The sequence below is a fragment of the Lutzomyia longipalpis genome, chromosome 2 (genome assembly GCF_024334085.1).
Source record: "Lutzomyia longipalpis isolate SR_M1_2022 chromosome 2, ASM2433408v1".
Taxonomy (NCBI): Eukaryota; Metazoa; Arthropoda; class Insecta; order Diptera; family Psychodidae; genus Lutzomyia; species Lutzomyia longipalpis.
Window position 1 is genome coordinate 37,314,206 of NC_074708.1, and position 21,159 is coordinate 37,335,364.

The window sequence follows — 21,159 nt, forward strand, 5'->3', positions numbered from 1 at the left end:
AAGAAAATATTGATGGAAAATTCTCAATTTGAACTTCCACCCCCACACATGTCCAATCCAATTTTTTTAGGCACTCGCTCTGCAAAAAAAAATGTGTGATGAGGTTTTGTTGGAAAATGAAACAACACGTGAAAATCAATACAAATTTACTATTCATTTATTTTCAGAGCAGAGTTTTTTTTCTGCTACCATTCTACAATGTGGTGTGTTTTATACATTTTTAACGCCATTACACGGAAGGACAGAACTCTTGGTAAGTTTATGTTGTGTTTCTATTTTTAATGCATCATATGGCTTTTGGCCAATGAATGAGGGAAAAAATGTTTTTCTTTTTTTTTTAATGAACTGAAAATCAACTTCAATGGGAGAAAAAGTTGAATGAGTTGAGTAAAAATTAAATTCAACAACAGATTTTTTTATTCTAGAGACGTTGAACTGAAAATTTTGCTTTTAAATACAATTTGAACTCTTTTAGCTATGATTTAATGCTAAAAGGAAATAATAGATAGAGAAATTAATTTAAAGAAAAAGTGCCCGAAGAAGAAGATAAAATTCTCCGAAACATCACAACAGTTAATAAATCAATAGAGCTTATGCTTCAATCAAACAATAATTCTCAATTAAAATTATATGACATGATAATTTTCAATTAAATATTTGATAACATTTGATATTAATCTATGTATTTTAATTAATACAAATAATGAAATTTATTTGCCTTTTATTAACTCAATTATTACTCTGTTAAAAACTTCAATCAAATTAATTATTAATTAAAAAAAAAAGAAGCAACTGACCATACTCATTTTAATGAAGTTTATATTGTCAGGGCTCATGAACACTTTCATTTTTCTCATTAAATATTTGTCAATAAAATAAATTGCCGTAATAATGAATTTATTGTTAATAAAATATTTTTGATGATGAATAAAATATTCGATAATTTGCAATTTTATTTTTTAATAGCAATTTATAATCATACAAAATCCGTACAATTGATTTTGTTTGTTCATTTTATTTTTAAGAGCTTTTTAGACAAATTGAAAAAAAGAGAATTTATTATTTTTATTAAATTTTAATAATATCCAGGCGTAAAATTAAAAATATCAAATCCCGATTAAAAGAGATTACAATTATACAAAAAAAATCATGAATAAAGAGCTTTAAAAGCTTATTAAAAATTGTTTTTAAAATAAAAATCCTTGGAAGCGTAAAAAATTCAATTTATTTATTGAATAATTTTTTGAACAAATAAATTCTTATGTCCTTTTCTCCCGGAAAAGCCTGTAAAAGTTCCTCGAGCTAAAACTTTCAGGGGCAAAATCAAAAACTTTTTTTTTCCTTTTTTCCTGCCTTCAGTACACACAGAGAGTTTTATTTGAAAAGAAAGGAAAAAAGACTACCCCCATTCAACCCTTACGACGACACTTCACTCTTTGGGGGTGGCGATTTGTGCGCAATTCCTTCGCGTGGTCGTGGGTCAGTGATTGCGACAAAGGGCAGAGCATGACCCTCCCCTTGGTGACTAATGTTGCCATCAGATGTGACACGATGGTAGCGGAAGTGATCAATTCGGCTGCTGGTCAAATTCATGCGGCTCTCCTGCGAATCGGGGGTTGTTTTTGTACACGGTGCATCGGTATTCATTGGGGGAATAATGTTGGGATTGTGAGTCTCCTGATCGAAGAACATCTCCTCGAATTGAAGCTCCTTCTTGCGCTTCCGCCACCATCTCCGTTCCTCACGCGCCACCTTCTTCCGCATCTCATCCAACTCCTTTAGTCGGGCTTTTTTCCGCTTCCGCTGCCGTCGGTGCTCCAAATGCCGATGATGGTGATGCTTCCGCGAATGACGCGACGGCACCTTCCGTGGATGGGCATCGACAAAGGGTGCTGTTCCACCATCTGCAACACATACAGGATAAATTGTTATGTACAATGTCCCATTGACCTGTTTTCTTCTCTTCCAAGATTTTTTTTTTTTGTTTGTCCCCTCGCTGAAGACTTAGAAAGTCATCCGGAGGAAACATCCTCATCGTTCTATACAAGTTGAAATATCATCAATGCCAGTTTTATTTCTTCTTCAATCCCCCCCTCACCCCTTGGAAGAATTTATGCACGCGCTGGCATTATTCTTTCAAAGATGTTACGAGAGGAAACGGAGTTTTTTTTCCGCTGAGCTTTCAAATAACAGAGTTGTGCCAACTCCTTAAAGAAAGAAGATTAGGAATGGAATTCTTTCTTTTTTTTTTTTTGCTGGATTTGCGAAAAGATTTAAGACTATGTAGGAATATTTTATATCTGTATGTATGTATAGTAAAAAAGCTTTTACTCAATATTATTTTGATTGATTTAATTATATTCAATTTGAAAAGAAGCTTTTATATAATCATTGATGTTAATGAGATTTTAGAAAAGCAAAATAAAAGATTTTTATTTGTTGTTTAAAGGAAAATTTTCTTTTTCTTTTTTTTCAGGAAAATGCAGAAAAATTCATATGAATGAGCTTTTGGTAAAATTGCAATTTTCCATGGAATTTTCGGGAAAATCAAATTATTAATCCCTTTACGCTTTTCAACCTTATTAGAAGAATAATTTTCCAATTTTTGCTTTAAAAATAATTAATGTTAAATAAGAAATTAATATTTGATTAAAAGCTGTGTTTAAATTACTCCAACACGTGGGGGCGGTTTATAAAAAATTCCTGAAGCTCAACAATCCTCAAAATTACCTTCCTCTGTATCCTGATGGGATAATGAATGACAAATATTTTATCGTATTTGTCGAGGGGGCGGCGTGTAGAAGAAGGAAAGGATGAGAAGCGCTGAGAAGTCTATTAAATTGCTTTTCCACGATTGCTTTTCGATGGAATTCTTGCAAAGTATCGCAAAAATTGATTTACAATCTCAACTCCCTCTCAATCCCTGACAACGGTGAAATTTTTGCAAGGAAAATCTTGTGGAAATGTTAATGGCTTTTCTCCTTCCAGTCAAGAGCTTTTTTGAGAGGAGCGTAGTGCATTAAAATTGTGTGTTGAGACAAATGAGAAAAGTCTCTTTTTCCTCCCGAAATATTGGCAATTTTATCTGTTTTTATCAATCTTCCCGGTGATGGCAATATATCACTCTTCCGGCCTCCCCCACGTGGAGGTGGTAGATGGTGGTTTTTCTTTTTGAGCACACACAAGAAAAGCGAGAAGAAGTCAAACTGTTAAAGTTGTATTGACACGAAAATGGAAGCAGGAGCAGGAGGAAGGAAGGCGGAATAACATGAGTTCTTTATTATATAGATTTTTGTTCGTCGTCCTCCACGAAAGGGAAATCAATACTCGCAGTTGTAATTCACGAAAGACATGATAAAGTTTTAATGATTCCGTCTTCCGTCATTATTCTTCTCTCCATTTTGTGTGGAATCAAACACACGCAGGAGGAGTTTGGGTGTGCTTCGTCTGTCGAAGGGAAAATGCCGCGTGGAAAAGTTATCTAAATTTATTATCTTCCAATGAACGAAGAATATGTAATGCGCCGAGGTGAGGGTCTCTCACTAAATGGAAGGAAATTAACTTAAGTCATTATTGAGAGCAAAGAGCAATGCGACAATTTCCAATGAAATACATTTATATATAGAGTTATGTAGGTAGATATATACGAGAAGATGTGCTTGAAACGGAATTTTCAAGTGAATTCCAAGTTAAATTAGATAGTTAATTGAAATTTGACAAATCTCCTTCTAATTTTCTGATAGAAATAACATTGCAAATAAACTTCTACATTCAATTCAATTGCAAAGGAATTTCACGCTAAAAGTGTAATGAAATTTAAGCTTTTACCCCTTAATTAGATGCAATTAAGAAGTAGTTTTAACACACATTAAGTCAGAGAAGAAAAGCTCGAAGGAACTTAAAGAAAAAACTTTAGCTTAAAAGTTAAAATTTCCTCTATTTTAATTATTTCTTTCAAATTAACGTTATAACTTAAATTACTTCAACTTCCGGGAAAGTTCATCGCAGGTAATGACACTGACTTTGCAAAAAAAATAATGATAGAAAGCTCACACAAAGAAAAAGCTCCTTTCACAAGCTCCCTCCGTCATTCATTTATATTGTGAAAATTGAAAAATATCATTTCGTGACCCGCCTAGGGCTACAATTACATCGATGATGAGGCAAGCAGATGCTATATTACCTCCTTCCGTACAATATTGCCCCATTATCCCCAACTCTCAGATTGCTTATGGATAATAATTTCTCACCTGAGTCCTCTGAGGTGGTAGCAAAGTGGGTGTGTAGTAGCTCCTCGGTGGAGTGTGGTACATTGATTGGCTCCATGATAATCTCATTGTCGATATCAGTGGCCTCGTAGAGTGGAATCGATCTTGGTTCTGAGTCCTCCACAATACGACCCAGTTGCAGTACCCCTCTGTGTCGATGATGTCGTCGTCTCTGCCAAATGAGATAAAATGTCTCAGAAATCAAAGAAGGGGGTGGCTTTTATACGAATTTTCACACCACCACAACCCCCTCAATTGCGAAGGAGTCTTCTTGTATCCATGGAAGATTTATGTAGCTCCCGCCACGCGTATAAAGGTCGCATTGGAAGGGGCTTTTTTGGTGGCATAAAACACGCGAAGAATAATTCATTTATCAAACATCATAAACTTCTTTGTGTTATTTAGTAAGGTGTGGGGGATAATAATCCTTAGCCGCTCATTACGCATTTATGGGCCGCCCAGGAACATAAATTAGACAGAGTTATTTTCGGGGGTACATCGGGGGATCATTCCTTTCCGGGGTATGGTAGTCACGTTCGCGCAGGGAACACACAAAATTGGGATATCTCGAGGCAAATTAGACACACACACACAGAAAATGATGGAAGAGAGATAAATCATAACGAGGAGCTCAACCAGTAAATAGAATGATTTGGGTACAGAGTCTCCTTTAGTCAGTATACACACATAAAGCTCTCGACAGGATAACTAAAATCCTTATTTAAGGTCTTGTGCTTTCACTTTGAGAATAAATTGTCTGTCTGTTTGGTTTCTAAACATTATGATAATTTAGTGTAAGAGTCATTAAAATAAATTTAGCATAGAAATATCTTGTTTTAAATTCAATTTACCAAAGCTTCGACACTTTGTACATCTTCATCAAAAGCTAATGAAGTTCCGGGAAGAAGCAAAAATTCTTAAGGATTCTTTTCATTGCTCTTGCCCAACAATTTACCTTATATAGCTCATTTCGGACCAGAAATGTGCCACAGCATTCATCTTCTCTTCTAGGTAACCCAAAAATAATCTAAAGCTTGCAGACAAACAAAATGAATAATTACTTTCGCAAAGATACCAATTTTCCAAAAAGTTCACCATATACATCACTGGGGAATAATTTATAGAGAAAGCAGAGATAGAGAGAGGTCCAGTCTTGCATCGGTGACAGACGGATAAATGAACAGACATCTGGATGGATGTTTTGTGAAGTTCATCCAAATAACTCTTCAGGAAACTTTTGGGAAATTCTCTGGAAATCTGTGAATGCAACAAAATTGCAGTGAGGAGAGAAACCCAATCAGGGAAACTTCCATTTTCGGCTCTTCGTTGTGTCAGGAAATGAACATCTTGCTGGTGACATCCTGCGGAAAATCAATTTGTTCGCCTTTAATTTGGAAATCACATAAATGGTGGGGAAAATCCCATGAAACTTTACACCCCATTTGCCATCCAATAAAACTTTACAATAAAAACCCTTAAGAGAGATGATTGAAATTTACTGGGGTTGTTCATTTTCAAACATAAAATGAGAATGCATGCCAAAAAGCTCCCCCCTTCCCAAACTCTTTGCAATGGAATCTGCCAAAAATCTGTGGGTGGGCGGATATCGCCCAAAACTTGAATTTTGTGACTGTTTCCGTGGCCTTTCCGGGGACCCATAAAATCTTGTTATGCATTTCCAAATGGCCTCTTCGTGCTTCCATTGTACACACACACGATGGAGAAGACTTTTAGGAAATCTTTATCTTCATGTCTCGTACATGCTTTGCTTACATCTTGGCACACAGAGCTTTTCTCTTTATCAGAAAATTTATTCTATATAAGAAAAAATAAAAAAAATTTCTTAAAATGTTGAATAAACATTTAATTGCTATATATAGTACTATTTCCGGTTGCTGTGTATATAGTAATTTGCCGGAAGCATAGCGGGAGGACGTATTGAGACTTTCCACGTGCGAATTCACAATGTCAGAACCACAATAGCGCATGTTGAACAATCAGTGGGATTTTGTTGGAAATTTCGGTGTCTGTCGGCGGCTGCAGCAACTTTCCCAATTAATGCTTTCCATCCCCACCCTGCGGGGGTGGTGGCGCAATTTATGTCGGCAATTCTTCGCCATGCCACATCTGCTTAAACATGGTGTCGTCCGTGCGAAGAAATCGCCCTCGCACGTTCCATTCTTCACAACCCCAAAACCACCCCCTCAACATTGTGGAGATAAAAACACTTGTTACCACACTCTGGTGTGGTGCAGCTAATTGGAGTGCCTCACTTCGTCTTGTACGTCGTCTCCTGTGGGCTACACAGACACATCCACCCTCTCGCACAAGCACCCCCACGAGCACCCAGAACATCCCCCATTTTCCCACTCAATATGGGACAGGAATCTGCAACGGAGACGAGACATCCTGTGGGTTGGAACATTCTTCACTCAACAAAAGGTTGATTCTTTAATAAAAGGAATTTCGGTGTGTGAAGAACAAGATATAAAATAACTTCAAGTCCAGAAGCATCCACCACACTGTATTAAAGTCTTTCTTCTTTTGTGTAAATTCATGGGTTTTATGTTTTAATTTGAGTACCTTGCCTCAAGGATTTAATTACTCTCTCTCTCTCAGTCTATTTTATTTAATTTTCTTAAATAAACTCCCAGCTAATAAATTTAATTCTTCAGCAATGTGGGAAAGATAAAAATTTATGGTGCAGCTTTAACCCTCACTGATGATCAATTTTATTATTTACAACCAATTTTTGAGACTTTTCCTTATTGCTTTTTGATCTATGACCGCCTCCCGACCACACTCCATCTAAATATTATAGCCAAAAAGTCTTTGTATGTCCTGCAAATCCTCTTTCTTCTTGCTAGTTGGTGGGGGGAATTTTTCCATTAGACTATGAAAAGAAAGCTCCACAGCCTAAAAGTTGATGGTCGGAGAATTTTATAGTAGGGCATAAAATTTATATGAATATTCTTTACCCCCAATCCATCTTATTTTCTTCCCCAAAACCCCCGAGACAAAGATATGCAGAGGCCACTAAAGACGCTGTCTGGAGGATCTTCTTAGTGGGGCAGGGGGTTGTTTCGTGTATATATGTTGGGTGAAAGTGGGCCACCACACGTCTAAGAGACCAATTTTCTTTTCAAGCATCGTGTGGCCACAAATAGAGCAGCAGACCAGCGGGGGCCCGCTTATGGCTTAGCTATTAAATGAGGTGGAAAATGCACGTGATTATCTCATGGTGGACGGTGATGGATTGTGCCGAGACTTCCAACTTTATTACACACTTCCTGTGTCTTACAGGGATGAGCCGAGGGGGTGATCTATGGGTGTCGGAGGAAATTGCTTGTGAGAATATGCTTCTATGTGTGTGCGCTGCCGGAAAAGACATGCGAAGCGATTTATACGATGAAAAGTGATTCATATTGGAGATTTTCCAAAAAGGGAAAACAACTCAATTCAGAGCAAAAAGCCATACATCCGCTTTTTTGAATTTTATCTTGACTTTCTCATGGATTTACACGCATTTTACTTCCCAAATCTCCCACATCATAGTGCGCAAAATAATTCTAAAGCGATTCCCAACCATACAAGCATGAAAATCACACATCAGTGTCCTTTTGTGATTGAGGAAAATCGAGGGTGGAAAATGAAATTTCAAAAGGGAATGTTTGAGGGACTATATGATCCAATATGATGGTGTTGTTGTTTGCAGAGATAAGAGATTGGCCATGGTTAATCCTCTGCCCCAGAAAACAATCATTTGCAACATCCAAAGGTAAAATATTCTCTCTCTTGTCCTACGACGTATTTTCCTTCACAAGGATTTTGGTCCTTGTTGTGTGTTGCCTTCACCACCATCGCCCATGCAAAAGGAGCCACAAATAATGTTTGCTACCTGTGAGTGGATAAGGCGCCCTCTCAACAACCTGATCGCCCCAAGGGGTGGGTGGGTGTGGGAAGCAGCAAAAGAGATGAATCTATCGTCTCGTGTTAGACCCTATTTTAATATTTGATACCCTCCTGTCGTCTTCTCGGCATTGTCTTATTTGTCGACATATCTTGTTGGGATGTGTATATGCAGGGAATGGCTTTCCAATGAATAAGACACGATGAGAGGCCAATTTGTGTCAGACCATGGGAGATAAGTTCATTTGCATGCAGAGAACCCCACATCAGTGTGACGTACCAGTGCGAGGCAGTTTTTGCACTACATACAGCAGGGGGTTTGCAAATGGCAAAAAAATTATAAAGATTTTTCTTCTGTTTCTTTTATAATGATAAATTAACCGATTTTATACGATAGCAAAATGAATGATTACTTAAGAACGTTAAATTCAAATGTTTATAACGTTCAAACACCCTAAACGCCCTAAACATTCAGGCTAATACAGATTTTTCTCTAAAAATTTAAAATAAATTACTTCCAGGCAAAAAATTGCTTGAAGAAATTTCAAAATAATAATTTTCTAACGTTCTTAAATAAATTTCAAAATTTAAAAAAAATATCAAAAGTTACAAATAAAATTATAAATACTTCTGTGTAATTATTTGTTTTAAAAAATTGTTATCAAAGAAATTTAACATTTAGAAATTGCAAACCCCTTGAAAATTCGTTAAAGCTCTGACAAAAAAAAACGTTGTCTTCTATGCCTTTCACGGAGGGCGATAATCGATTTTCCCGGGGGACGTTTATCGCAATAAATTGGTGGTTAATTGTGTGCAAGGGCTGTATCCTCGAAAATTGATTGGGTGTGAAAGATCCCAAAGGGTGGATTAAGCAAACAATATTCGTGAATATGCGCCATTCTCCTTTCTTTATGTCCTCTTTTATGTCGCCCCCATGGACCTCCCTTCGTAGCATCTACGTTGGAATCAACCTCCTTAAAATCGTTTTAATTAAAATTCAACCTAAATATATGCCTCTTCGGCTCTTTTCATATGGCTGCAGCTGCAAGATTTTGGCTTTCTGATATAAAAAAAAACTGACAGAGAAAAAAACAGGAGAAAAACTTTTTTCTATAAAGCATATAAAATGTGCTTTAGCATGAAAACCATATCAGGAAGAAGAGTCTCATATATAATGCATATCTTTTCAAGGGAAAAGATGTTAAATTTATGATGATGCCATAGAATATATGTCTCATGGGGATTTTCCAATCACGTCTGATCTATCCATGGTGTAAAAGGCAATTCTATCGCATGTAGTTTAGAAGGGAATTTAATTCCCAACTTGATGCATTAGCTAAATTGGACAGAATTCTCCACACTCCCGCTAAATTTGATTACAACACACATACAACCTATATCATCTGAAAGTCTGGTGGAGTTTCTGCTGCTGGAGCAACCGACAAGGCGCGTCGCAATGTTCCTTATTCAGTAAAGATGTGACCTGAGACTGATTGAATACACATTCCAGCACCAAGTACTACATACATACTACACATAAGTATATGATACAGCTGCTACCACCCTTTGCTGGGATAAATTGATCCATTTTACGGCATTTGACGACAAATTGAATTTATTGTATGGCGATAAGGAGTAATTTATCGATTCCACTCGGGGCTCAATGCAGGATGATTTTTTTTTTGGCAAGGAGATTTGCCAATGATACCCAAAAGAAAGAGGCTTTATTTTCAAGCTCAAGTACTTTGACTCCCTTTTCTCAATACTGATGGATGCATAGACAATTTTGATTCATTCCGGAATAAACTCCGCGTAAAGCCCATGGAAGCTTTTTGGTGGCAGATGGTAAAAGCACACAAAATTCATTTTGTGGGGATTTTTGAGTGAAAATCCCTCGAAACGAGTGGTTGAACTTCAATCTCGAGTGCCTTTTCAATTTAAACCGAGCGCGAATTTTCAGTGAATTCAATATATGGCGAGATTTATTTCAAATTAAATGATAGATAATTAACTAATTTGAACTGATTTAATTTCTCTTCATTTTAGAACAATTAGATTGTATGAATTTGCATTGATTTTAATTGATATTCACGTGAAAATTTATTGTAAATCATAGAGGGGAAAGTTTTGTTAGAACTCACTAATTATAATTTTTTTTTAAATTTAATAATAATTAATTTTAAAAAATCCGTTGGTTGTGCAAAGGAATTACCTTTAAATTACAAAGAATAATAGCGACAAACCCTAATAAAAGAGGAATAAATTAAAATAAACTATTATTAAGGACGATAAAATATATCACAGAAGAAGATAAGGATTGAAAATTGAGAAAATTGTACGAGACAACTCTCCAAAATGTTCCCTACTTCCATTGATCCTTGTTAAATCCTTTTTCCTCATTACATCTCCGACTCCTTCCACCTCCGTGACATTTTGAACTCTCGAGGCACCATCGATTGAGCCTTTGGTAATCTTCACGTGGTGCGGTGGGGCCGGAAGTGAGAGATTTCGACCATTTCGGAGGTATTTCACGTTAAGGCTTGAAAATTTAATGGGAATTGGCAATTTATGATGGAAACTTCTTCCTTTAGCCTCGTTCACGATGTTTTTTTTTTTTTTACTTTTTGTTATTTGGCCTCTTACCACCGAGGAAAAGTACTGAAAAGACGAGACTTTTCCATTTTATTTTACTCGGAAAGGAAACATTTCATGTTCAAAAAGATGCAATCTTCACACAGACTTTTCATTCTGAGGCGAGACTGGTGCAGAACTCTTCAAATTTCTTTAAATGTGGCACTTAGGGATGTGGAAGAAATAAGAATATGATGGCCTCTCAGTTGAGGAAAATAATAAATCAAGAAAAAAAGTGGATACCTACCCTGTATATTGGACGTGGTAAGAAACAAGGGTTGTTTATTTTAAAATATAGAAATTCTGCCAAATTTATTGCATTTGCCAAAAGCCTCGTTATACAACGTGTTATGGGGGTGTGGGGGTGGTTGAATGGGGAAATATTTTATGGGAATGAAAGATACTCACATTTGTTCGGTGCTGAACCACAGTGTCGGGGTAATCTGCAATGAAAGAGATAGAAATGGGGAATGTAAAGCATTTTTACGGGGATTTTTTTCAACTCTGTGTTGATAAAAAAAAACAACCCCCACCCACCACCGTGAAAACTCTCGCAAATATTCAGTGCAATCCAACAGAATTTTTTTTCCTCGTGAAATGGGTGAAAATTGTGAAAAATTGAGCATGTTGCCCCCAAAATGACTAATGGAATTAGCAGGTCATTTAGCTATGAGAACGGGGGGAGGGCGAGTTGTATGTGCGGGGTGTGGGTGGATATCAAAATTGTACCAAGCCACTACCATGAATAAATACTCAACAACCATCCTGGATAGCGAGTGTTTGCTCTGGAATACGTAATCACCCTATACAAACTTCCTGATTTAATGAATATTTATTTAGCGCAATTTTTGTGTGTTGTATTTTCTCCTTCGCCACAAAACTTTTGAACTTTTGTTATCCATTATTTTATGTCGCTGTCTATCTACCCAATTATGTCTTGTTTATCAATTAATGGTGAGTGGTATGTGCACAAGACAATGTAATAATAAATACGTATATTGTACCTAATAGTAAATCAATTAGTTGGTGGAAATTGATAAAATGAAATGTTGGGAAAATTGGATAAATTGTTCATTAATTTACCGTTCAAGTGAAAATGCTAAATTGTCAGTTTAATTTAACTGCAAATTAGAGAGCTAAAACCTCATCAAGTAGATTGGCAATTTAGAGGTGTTAATGGGAATTTCAAGTATACAACGAACTCTCAATGGAAAAATTAATTGGAGGATTTTTTTTTCCAATTAATTCTCAATATTTTTGTTTTCTTTAATTTAAAAATAAACCTTTGTTATGTACGTATGTAGTACATATTTAATAAAACATAAGAATTTATATTCCAAAAGAAAAGAGAAAAGATTTCATATACATATTTGTCACTTCCGGAATTTTCAAGCTTGATGATAATGAAAATCCTTTTTGGCTTGTCTTGAATATTTAATATAATAATCGTCTTGCTGTGTTTCCGTTTTTTTGAGTTTATCCAAAAACGAGGTTACTCCTTTTGTACTTTCTGAATTTAGAATTAAACAAAAATATTTACTTAAAATGTTTCCAAAGTCTTTGTTTTATTCATTTTTTTCATTTTAATTTTGAACTCATAACTCTTTTATAAGTTCACCTCGTTCACCTTCCGTATTTGACTTCCAACTAACCAAAGAAGACTTTCCAATTTAAACCTTTTTCTTCCTTATTTTTACACTTCCTTCATTTTTGGTTTGTTTACTTAAAAGATAATAATTCAGCATCGTATAAAACCTCTTGCTGTGCAAGGAGATTTAGTGAATGAAATTTTCCTTAACTTCCCCCTCATAGAACTCTCTTTTAGTTTTCTTTTGCGCATTTTCTTCACAGTCTGTGTGCAAGAATAATGCGAAGAGTAAGTTATTCAAACACCAAGAAAAATATTTATCGATTTTCATGGGGTTTGCATGCAAATCTGCTCGTGGAATTTCCGCTATGGAAGGCACACAGGCGAGAGCTAAAAAAAAAAGACCAAACAATTTTCATTGTGAAACTATGGAGAATATACCCCAAAGGGTTTCTCTCTCCCTTACAAACTTTCACACTTTCCAATCTGAATGGGTGCGGGAATGGGGTAGTGGATGGCATAACGCGCGGTGAGGCCGATTGGAGAATTCCAAACAACTTAACCCCCTTGAACGATATTGTGTTGTGTAAGTAGTTACACGGCAATAAAACTTATTGATTGCCCCGATTTTACACACATATATAGCAACTTCAGGTCGTGACGAGGAATAGAAGGTGAGAGGACGGAAGTTGTCCACGCAGAGTAGGTAGATAGGTAGGTATATAAATACCAAACTATATGTGAGCTTTTGCAATGCTTGACAAGGACTTTTGCCTCAGTAAGGATGCATGCATAAGGGTAGAGCTTTGCACTGTGCGCACACAAAGAGAAGCTTGACAGGTAGAGATTTACAAGGTGGAAAATCATGAGGTACACTAGCTTCCGATCGATTCTATTTACCCACCATCACCCACACACGTACACTATGCCCACCCATCCCCTCAGGCATTCACTTCAATTCAATCACAGCGAACTGATCTTTACGAAGAAAATCCTACCGCAACCCCATCAACTTGTGGCTCCAACAGTACTCGGCATCTGCTGCTTTTTCACCCTTCGCACTTAATTGATTAATCCTTCGGATGGTAGTGTGATGTCTTGGCGTCCCCATCAATCCATTTCTCTTAGGATACTTGGCCATCCCCTCTCTCCCTCCCCCTACTAAATCCACAAATGCGGGGACACAGATTGAACAGCTAAAGTGAAAATTAATTACATCTCATTTGAATGTATAGAAGTCATCTCAATTATTGCTCATACTGCGGAATATTGTGTTCAATCTACGTGATTATCAATTAGTATAATAACACGAATATATACCTATAGAGTATCCCCTCAAACCACCCCCTATCCTGTGTACCCGCTCTTCCCCGAAAAAGCTCTCGGAAAGCCTCAGACAAATTAATTATATGGAAAATCCGATTGGTCCACGATGAAATGCTTATAAAAGGAAAATTCATTTAATTGGCAACGTGACCCAATTAGGGGGGAACTTTTCTGCCTTCCATGCCAAGTTTTCCTAACGGTGGACCTCGCGCGAGTTATTTTTATCACGTTCCAAAAGTAAAGCGGGCAATATAGATGCACCCTTAGACCAAATAAAGTTCATTTTGAACTCAATATAAAATCTGTCATCGGACCAAATTCACCGTGAAATCCTGAATATTTTATTGAAAATGAAAAAAAAAGAAATTGAGTTGAAAAAAAAAGAGATGATTATTTTATAGATGAAGGAGGGATTTTGAAGAAATCTTTATCTAACATTTAAAAGTTTTCTCGTATTTTTTGTTCTTTTTTTTTTAAATCTTTAACGGTTTTTTACGTAAGTTTCTACAATAATAATTTTTCGGATTTTTCGTCGGTTACAAAGGGGGTTCTCATCCAAAAAAACTTACGTTTTCCAGAGCTTTTGGCTCCGTTAGGAGCCTTCTTCAGTGGTCAAGCATGGGGAAATTTTCCCTATCTCTATTAATTCATGTTAGTCTAAGGTAAAAGAATCTCTTCTGCAGCATCTCAACTCTACATGTGGGCGAGGATTATATAGGTACATAATTGTAGTGCAACAGCTGAAAGAGCATGTTCTATATCATCATGAAAGTGAGCTTAAAGCACGTTGGAGGTGCTACTCAGTCAATTGTATCACCTTTATTGTCTGCTGCAACAACGCAATCACATTTCCCACCCCCTCACGTTGTATATTTAGAGAAAGTGGGTGGATGTGTGGGTGGGTAAACAGATGAGGCACATGGTGCGAAATGGACATTCGATGTCCACATAATTACACCATAGATATATTTGAGTTATTCGTCAAAATGTCCTGTGTGCCTCTCTCTGATGGTGGAGTATTTAATTAATTATGTATTATTATCCAGGAGGCACAAAACATAAACTCTAATTACAAAATCTACGATTCTATGTACCTATTCTCTCTCTCTTTCTCTTCTAATCTAATTCCATCCATCCGCAATGTATCAAATTATATACTGATGGGCACCATTGGTGTTCGCACCAAAAATCACATTAGCCCAATTGAATATTATGGTGGGTTGACCAGGACAATGTCCTTTCTCACACCCCAATTTTCATGTTAATTAAATCAAAATGAAAATACATCATCCCAACACATCAATTATCATAAAGCGAGGATGGAATGTTGTGCAAGGAACTCATTTCACAAGTGAAACCACTCCAATTTCATTGCAATGGTCCCACCCGGGGAAACACACCAACGAAGGACTTTCATCCGTGAAAAGCTCCCGGGAATATTTTTGTTCATAGTGCGCTTGAATTCCCCACAGGAGACTGACCACGTATATAGAGCGGAGAGAGCGAATGCACAATTCTCTAATAATTGAGCCAACTGTTTGGCACTTTCAGAGGAGTTGGGGATTGGAGGTCGAGGTGTGGTACTACACGACACAAAGAGTGCTGACACTGCCCTCCAACCGACATAAATTTATACAGCAATTTGCATTTGAATTTGATACACTTTTAGACTCTTTAACTGCGTATGGGGGTTGAAGGTAAGGTATGATAGTTTGTCAGAGACTTATAGCAAGTCACAATTGAGAGCCATGTAAATGAGCATAATAAACCACGCTTAACACCCACTAATGATCTCTATGAAAGTGGAAGGAAGTTGATTAGAATAGAGGAAATATTGAGCTTTTGATATTTACAATGAGCTTTCATCAGAAGATCTTTTAATTTGAATTATTCAATTAATTTTTCTTCTAATTTTCGCGAAATTTAACTTCAAAATTGTCTAAAAAAATCAATTTTCAATTAAAATTCTTGAATTTTTCTAAAAAAGTCTCTAAATAATTTTCTTTAATCAAATCTATATTTGAATTTAAGGGAAAGAAGAGCTTTTTGTGCCATTTTTATGCACTCACAGCAAACAAAGAAAATTTTCTAAAACCCGGCAAATATGGGTTACTTAAAAATTATTATTCTTTTTTTTCTTAGAAATTATAAATAATTCAGACGTTTTATCGACAAGTTTTGAAGATGAATAAAATGCATTCAGAATCCCTCAATGATGAATAGTTTATTTATTTTCACTGCATAAGGAAAATGATTTCAATTTTTGAACTTTTGTGGGAAAATCTCAAGAAATGTTTGAAATTTTTCCTAAATAAATTCCCATGATATTCTTATAGTAGAAGCAATTGGAGGAATACCAATGTGGAGTTATTCTCATAAATCCCTTGAAATTCCAGCATCAAACATGAGAAAAATTCACTGAGAGCGATCAAAAATACTTCGCTTTCACCAGAATCCGCACTTTTATATTCTCTCATGGGGTATGGTTGAATGGATGAGGAATTGTTGTTGCACAAAGAAAATGAAACAACAATGAAGGGAGCCTTTTCCATGAAGTTTTCCAACCTCAAACCCCACTACACTGTACTATTTCAAACTATTTGTGTTTTTTAGTTGTGAAGGAGTCCTTCAGAGTAGAACCTTTGTGTATGTGTGTGGGGGTAGTACACCCTCATGGGGACCACAAAAGGACTCAACTTTCATTCATCAAATTGTGTAAACATGGAATTGTTGAGAAATCCCACTCAGGGATCCTTCTTGTTGATACCACATGGCGCGTAATCAGGAAAATCATGGACTTTTCTTGAATTCCTTGGCAAAAATAACTCCCACAAAAGGGATGGTTGGGTTGTGAAGTAAATTATGCCCCAATGATAAATGAAGCTACAAGGAGAAATTCTCATTTGCAACCATCCCCGCATCATCGTTCTCATTGAGTTTCTATGAGAACCTTTCATTCGTCAGTCTCACAGGGATATAGAGCTTTTCGTACATAAAGAAAAGGAATAGAAGGATCAACTTGCTGCAGTCTGTTGCAATTTCCTTGCACAGAGAACGTGATTCACCCCCTAAAACAGGACGTTTTCATTTTTTTTTTGTTAGTTCATACCCTACAAGGAAAATTATTTCATTTTGTGCACCATATTTCATATTTTACAGGATATTTTCTTTTCTTATTTCCTTCCACGAACGTACAGTAGAACTTCCATGGTGTTTTACACTCGAAAAAAGAATAGAAAAGAAGTTGCAGATGTCAATAAGATTTTTCCGAGAACATTCCATAGCAGATATATAGCAATTTCAATGCACTCACCAGCAACAAAATACCACGAAAGCTCTTTGAAAGCTCTTTGTTCTTACATTTAAAATGAAGAGTCAGTGTCATTTTGCAAGTCTTCGTATAATTAACAATTTTAACAATTGAAGAAAATAGAGTGTGATTGTAGAAATTACAGCGAGAAAGAGAGAAAATCCACAATAAAAATTTCTTAGAATTTCTTAGAGTTTCAAATATATTCTTCCATTTAATTGCAATTAAATTGCATCTTGATGGAGCTCAGCAATGCTCAGCAAAATATAGCTGTTGCAAAAAAGAAAATTCAAACCGTTATTGCGCAGAGAATTGATAAATTGGAAAATAAATGAGGGTCTCAAAGAATGCAGAAACGTAGAATATTAAATTTCCTTTTGATCATCTGTTCACGTCATTCAAAGTAAACAAATATAAATGGGGAAAAATATAAGGAAAAAAATCCCAAGACAAGATTGATTCACTATGAGAAGGAGTTTTCTTCATTTTCCTTGTTTTTCCAGCTCTGCCAGGGAGTTTATCATAAATCCCAGACGCGCCATTGAGGGAAACTGGGCTGTGGGGAAGTCGTACAAAATCGATTTCAATTAATCTCACCCAACGCGGTACAAATTACATTCATCTCCGTGAGAACTTCTTCCGAATGAATCAATATAACGATACAAGTGAGGCTCTCCTCATACTAGGGGATGAAACATTGGGAAGGTGGTGTACTCGTTTACAAAAAGAGCTACAAGTTTTAGCTTTAAAAAAAAGCATTTTCTGATTAATTAAATACTTTTCTCTTGGGAAAAAATTATTTCTTTTATTTATTTAAATTTATTTTAAAACTTTGTGGTGCAATTTTGTAAAAAATGAGCCGTTTCACTGTAATTTCAATTAAAACAACAATTCCCCTTCTTTTTTTTGTATAAGTTATTCATCAATGCAAATCTCTTGCAAACATTGCTTATTATTTTCTACAAAAAAAAAACTTTTCATAAAAAATAACATCTGTGGGTGTTTTAAAAATCTCCCAATTATTTTGTTTAATTTTGCGTGTTTGCAAAGAAAGAAAAAACACCTTTTGAAAGTTTCTGAAAAGCCAAGAAAAAAAAGAAACAAACTTCTTGTCTTTTATATATTATTCTTTCAAGGTAAACGAAGGTAACTGTGTGGGTGTTTGAGTGAAAGACATCAAGTTTGAAAATCCCCACGGTGAAAGGAAGTTTTCATTGGTGCAAGAAAGTTTGCCAAAAGTCTAGACACTCGAGAGAATATCATAAGACAAAGTCCTATTCGGAAGATGAAAAGCCTTTGAGGCTGATATTTGCATATCCTCAGCTTGCCGCATGTGTAGTTTCATGGGTGGAGAGGAGGTGGTGCCATAAATTCTCAGCACGTTTTTTGAAACTATAGCAATTCCCACCGATGAGAGATGTGACGGTTGATGGAGTTAAAAAGAGCTCCGAGTGCTATTTACAGCCTTTTTCACACATTCCCCACACTACCCTATATGGAATATCTCTCTTTCTGCACTTTCCTTTTATTGTACGGACTTGCATGGCATAAATCTCGCTTCAGGTGTGACTACCCCCCAAAAAAAAGGAAGAAGAGGATGATCTTCTTTTATCACTCATCCGAGAAAGAATATTATGAGCTTTTTATTTCCTGCCCCTTGGGGTATTTCTTTTCTCATACAGCAAACCTTAAGTCTTTCCATGCAATTTATTGATTTCCCTTCTTCGCATTTTTTTCCCTTTCCCTTGAGAAGATTATTTAAAACAAAAGTATGGAAAATCTTTAAAAAGTCTCTACAACATATCTATTTTTTCTTGATCAAAAACAGACATTACAACGAGGAAGGATTCTTTTAATCTGCCGTGTTTGATTAAAAAACTTTTCGCACCTTTTAGTTCACGAGGGATTGGGCAATTTTGTAATATACTTCCAATGAATCCTGAAAGTTTATGGGATTCAATGAAATGAATACAAAGAAACATCAAGCTAGGGGGAGGACAGGGGTGAGCTTGTGAAATGAAAACAGAGAGAGCTGCAAGTAATTATTTACAGTATGATGCAGGAAATCCTCCTTCGGCAGATTGAAAGGAAAACTTTCACATTGAAGGTTTTCCTTGATTTTCCTCACTTTTCAACTGAATTCTCCTCTCTTAAGAGATAAACTAAAGTTTTTGGGGGCTGCTTCCTCATTAAAACACAATCTGTTTGATTTTCTAAAGATAGCACAACTGAAAGCGAGATGCCTCATAGATCACAAAATTCCCAACCCACTCCCCAACAGCAGAAAATGTATGGAAAGAAAATTCGCATGGGGGACACAAAACCACAAACAAGCAGAATGTATTTTCTCTCTCTTGCAGAAACTTGAATTTATAATTTACCCTCCATTGTTTAACTTTTCTATGTTAGCATTGAAGCTCGCTCGTGGAAAAGCGCGGGATTCTCAACCCCATGGAGGATTTGTGGATAAATTTAATTTTCACATCAAGTCCGGTCAGAAGTTTAGCCAGCCCCGCCCCCCCCCCCATTTCCCTCTAGAGGAGGATGTGGAATTTGCGGTGGAGATGCAAATACAAATAAATCAAATAATCTCATGATGCTACGTATTTTCCACCGTGCGGAATCTCATTGTTATTGGACTTTAAACATTAAACAACATTACCTTGTCCACAGATAAAATCCACCACTATGGCGAGAATAAAGACAATCTCAGGTAGTTTCTCCCTCATCCTGCTTCCTCTATTTTCACACGCAGCAGTGTTGGAGTTAGCACAAAAATCACATAAAGTCAGATGGACACACAGGCTCACATTGCAAACTTTCACGTGCTGCCCGCTCCAAAGTCTTTGCGAGAGAAAATAAGTCTCTGGAGGACGTCCGATGTGGATGACTTCTGAATATTTACTGACTCCTACAGGCTAGAGTTCTCTTATCAGAACATCGAATATTCTTACTGTGAAATTTTTCACCCCTTCTGTGCCACCCCACTGAAATATTTCGGGGGAAATCTCCCCTCAAAGTTGGTGAGTTTGCGCCCGCAAAAGCTTTCCAGGAAACTTTCCCCCTCAATTTCACCCCCAAAGCCCCCAATTCAATAGATTTGTACATATCATGGCAATTTTCTTTCCCTCACAAATTGCATATCCAACACACCACATTAATGGAAATATCATTTTACAAACTCGTGTGTATTTTTTTTGACCTATCACCTGCAGCTGCAAAAAACGCATGCAATTTTATACATAACATCAGTTTGGTCCATTTTCATATATTAATTTTAGACCACGAGAGAAAATTCAATTAGCAGCTGTCACTAGTTAGTCCTTTACACATGAAATAAAAATTTAATGTTGCAAAATAGATTGATATATTTATTGGAAAATGTTGTTAACTTTTTTTTGGGCAAAACAAAAAATTGAATTTTGAAATTTCAAAGAATTTGTTTTATTTATGAAAATGTCCAAATTGGAATATTCGTTTTATTTAATAATATTTTATGCTGTTAATTTTTAATTGCATTCATTCCAACATTTAAAATATATACACAAAATTTGGGTAAAAACCACAAAATAAATTTGAAGCTTTTCTCTACATAAAATTAAAGCTTTAATTTTAATGATTTTTTAGTAGGGGAACGTGGCCCAATTCGGATCTCTTAAGGCCTTTTTCAATCCGCTATTACTTAAAACTGATAAAACTTTAAATGTAGAAAGTTATGGGAGTTAAAAGAGCATTAAATGGGCTTTAAAATGGTACTAATTGCTTTTCATTTTATACAATTTTTTCTCATTTTGCGTGGACCTTTGGAGGTTGGAATTGGGCCACGTTCCCCTACCTAAACTTCTGAATGATAACACGATAATTATTTTAATTTGAATCCCCATCGAATGTGTTGAAATAGCACAGGTTTTGACTAATGCCATTTTCAATCAATTCAATTAATTTCTGCCATCAGTGCAATGATATTATCTCTCTGCTCAAATACAAATCAGCATACATACATATATCGCATTTCGGAAAATTTAATGAGAATTTCCATTCGCATATTGCGGGTAAAAATAATGCGAACCCATATTCCGTGCGCCGTATTGAGAAAATGGAAATGTATTCAAAAAGAAATCTGGCAA

General features: G+C 36.1%; 1 protein-coding gene across 1 annotated transcript; it reads right to left on the reverse strand.

The window, feature by feature from the left end:
• Positions 1 to 129: 129 nt before the first annotated feature.
• LOC129790580 (uncharacterized) lies at positions 130 to 19,932 on the reverse strand. Its single transcript, XM_055828143.1, has 4 exons — positions 19,695 to 19,932; positions 11,217 to 11,251; positions 4,251 to 4,440; positions 130 to 1,904 (listed from the first exon to the last, which is right to left on the reverse strand). The coding sequence occupies exons 1-4, from the start codon at positions 19,759 to 19,761 to the stop codon at positions 1,417 to 1,419; spliced, it is 780 nt and encodes a 259-aa protein (XP_055684118.1). The 5' UTR covers positions 19,762 to 19,932; the 3' UTR covers positions 130 to 1,416.
• Between the last annotated feature and the right edge of the window lie 1,227 nt (positions 19,933 to 21,159).

Excerpts from the sequence above, each read along its gene's own strand:
- LOC129790580 (XM_055828143.1), bottom strand. The coding sequence starts at position 19,761 with ATGAGGGAGAAACTACCTGAGATTGTCTTTATTCTCGCCATAGTGGTG. Across the intron at positions 11,252-19,694 it reads GGATTTTATCTGTGGACAAG|ATTACCCCGACACTGTGGTT; the intron begins GTAATGTTGTTT and ends CTTTCATTGCAG. Across the intron at positions 1,905-4,250 it reads TACCACCTCAGAGGACTCAG|ATGGTGGAACAGCACCCTTT; the intron begins GTGAGAAATTAT and ends TATGTGTTGCAG.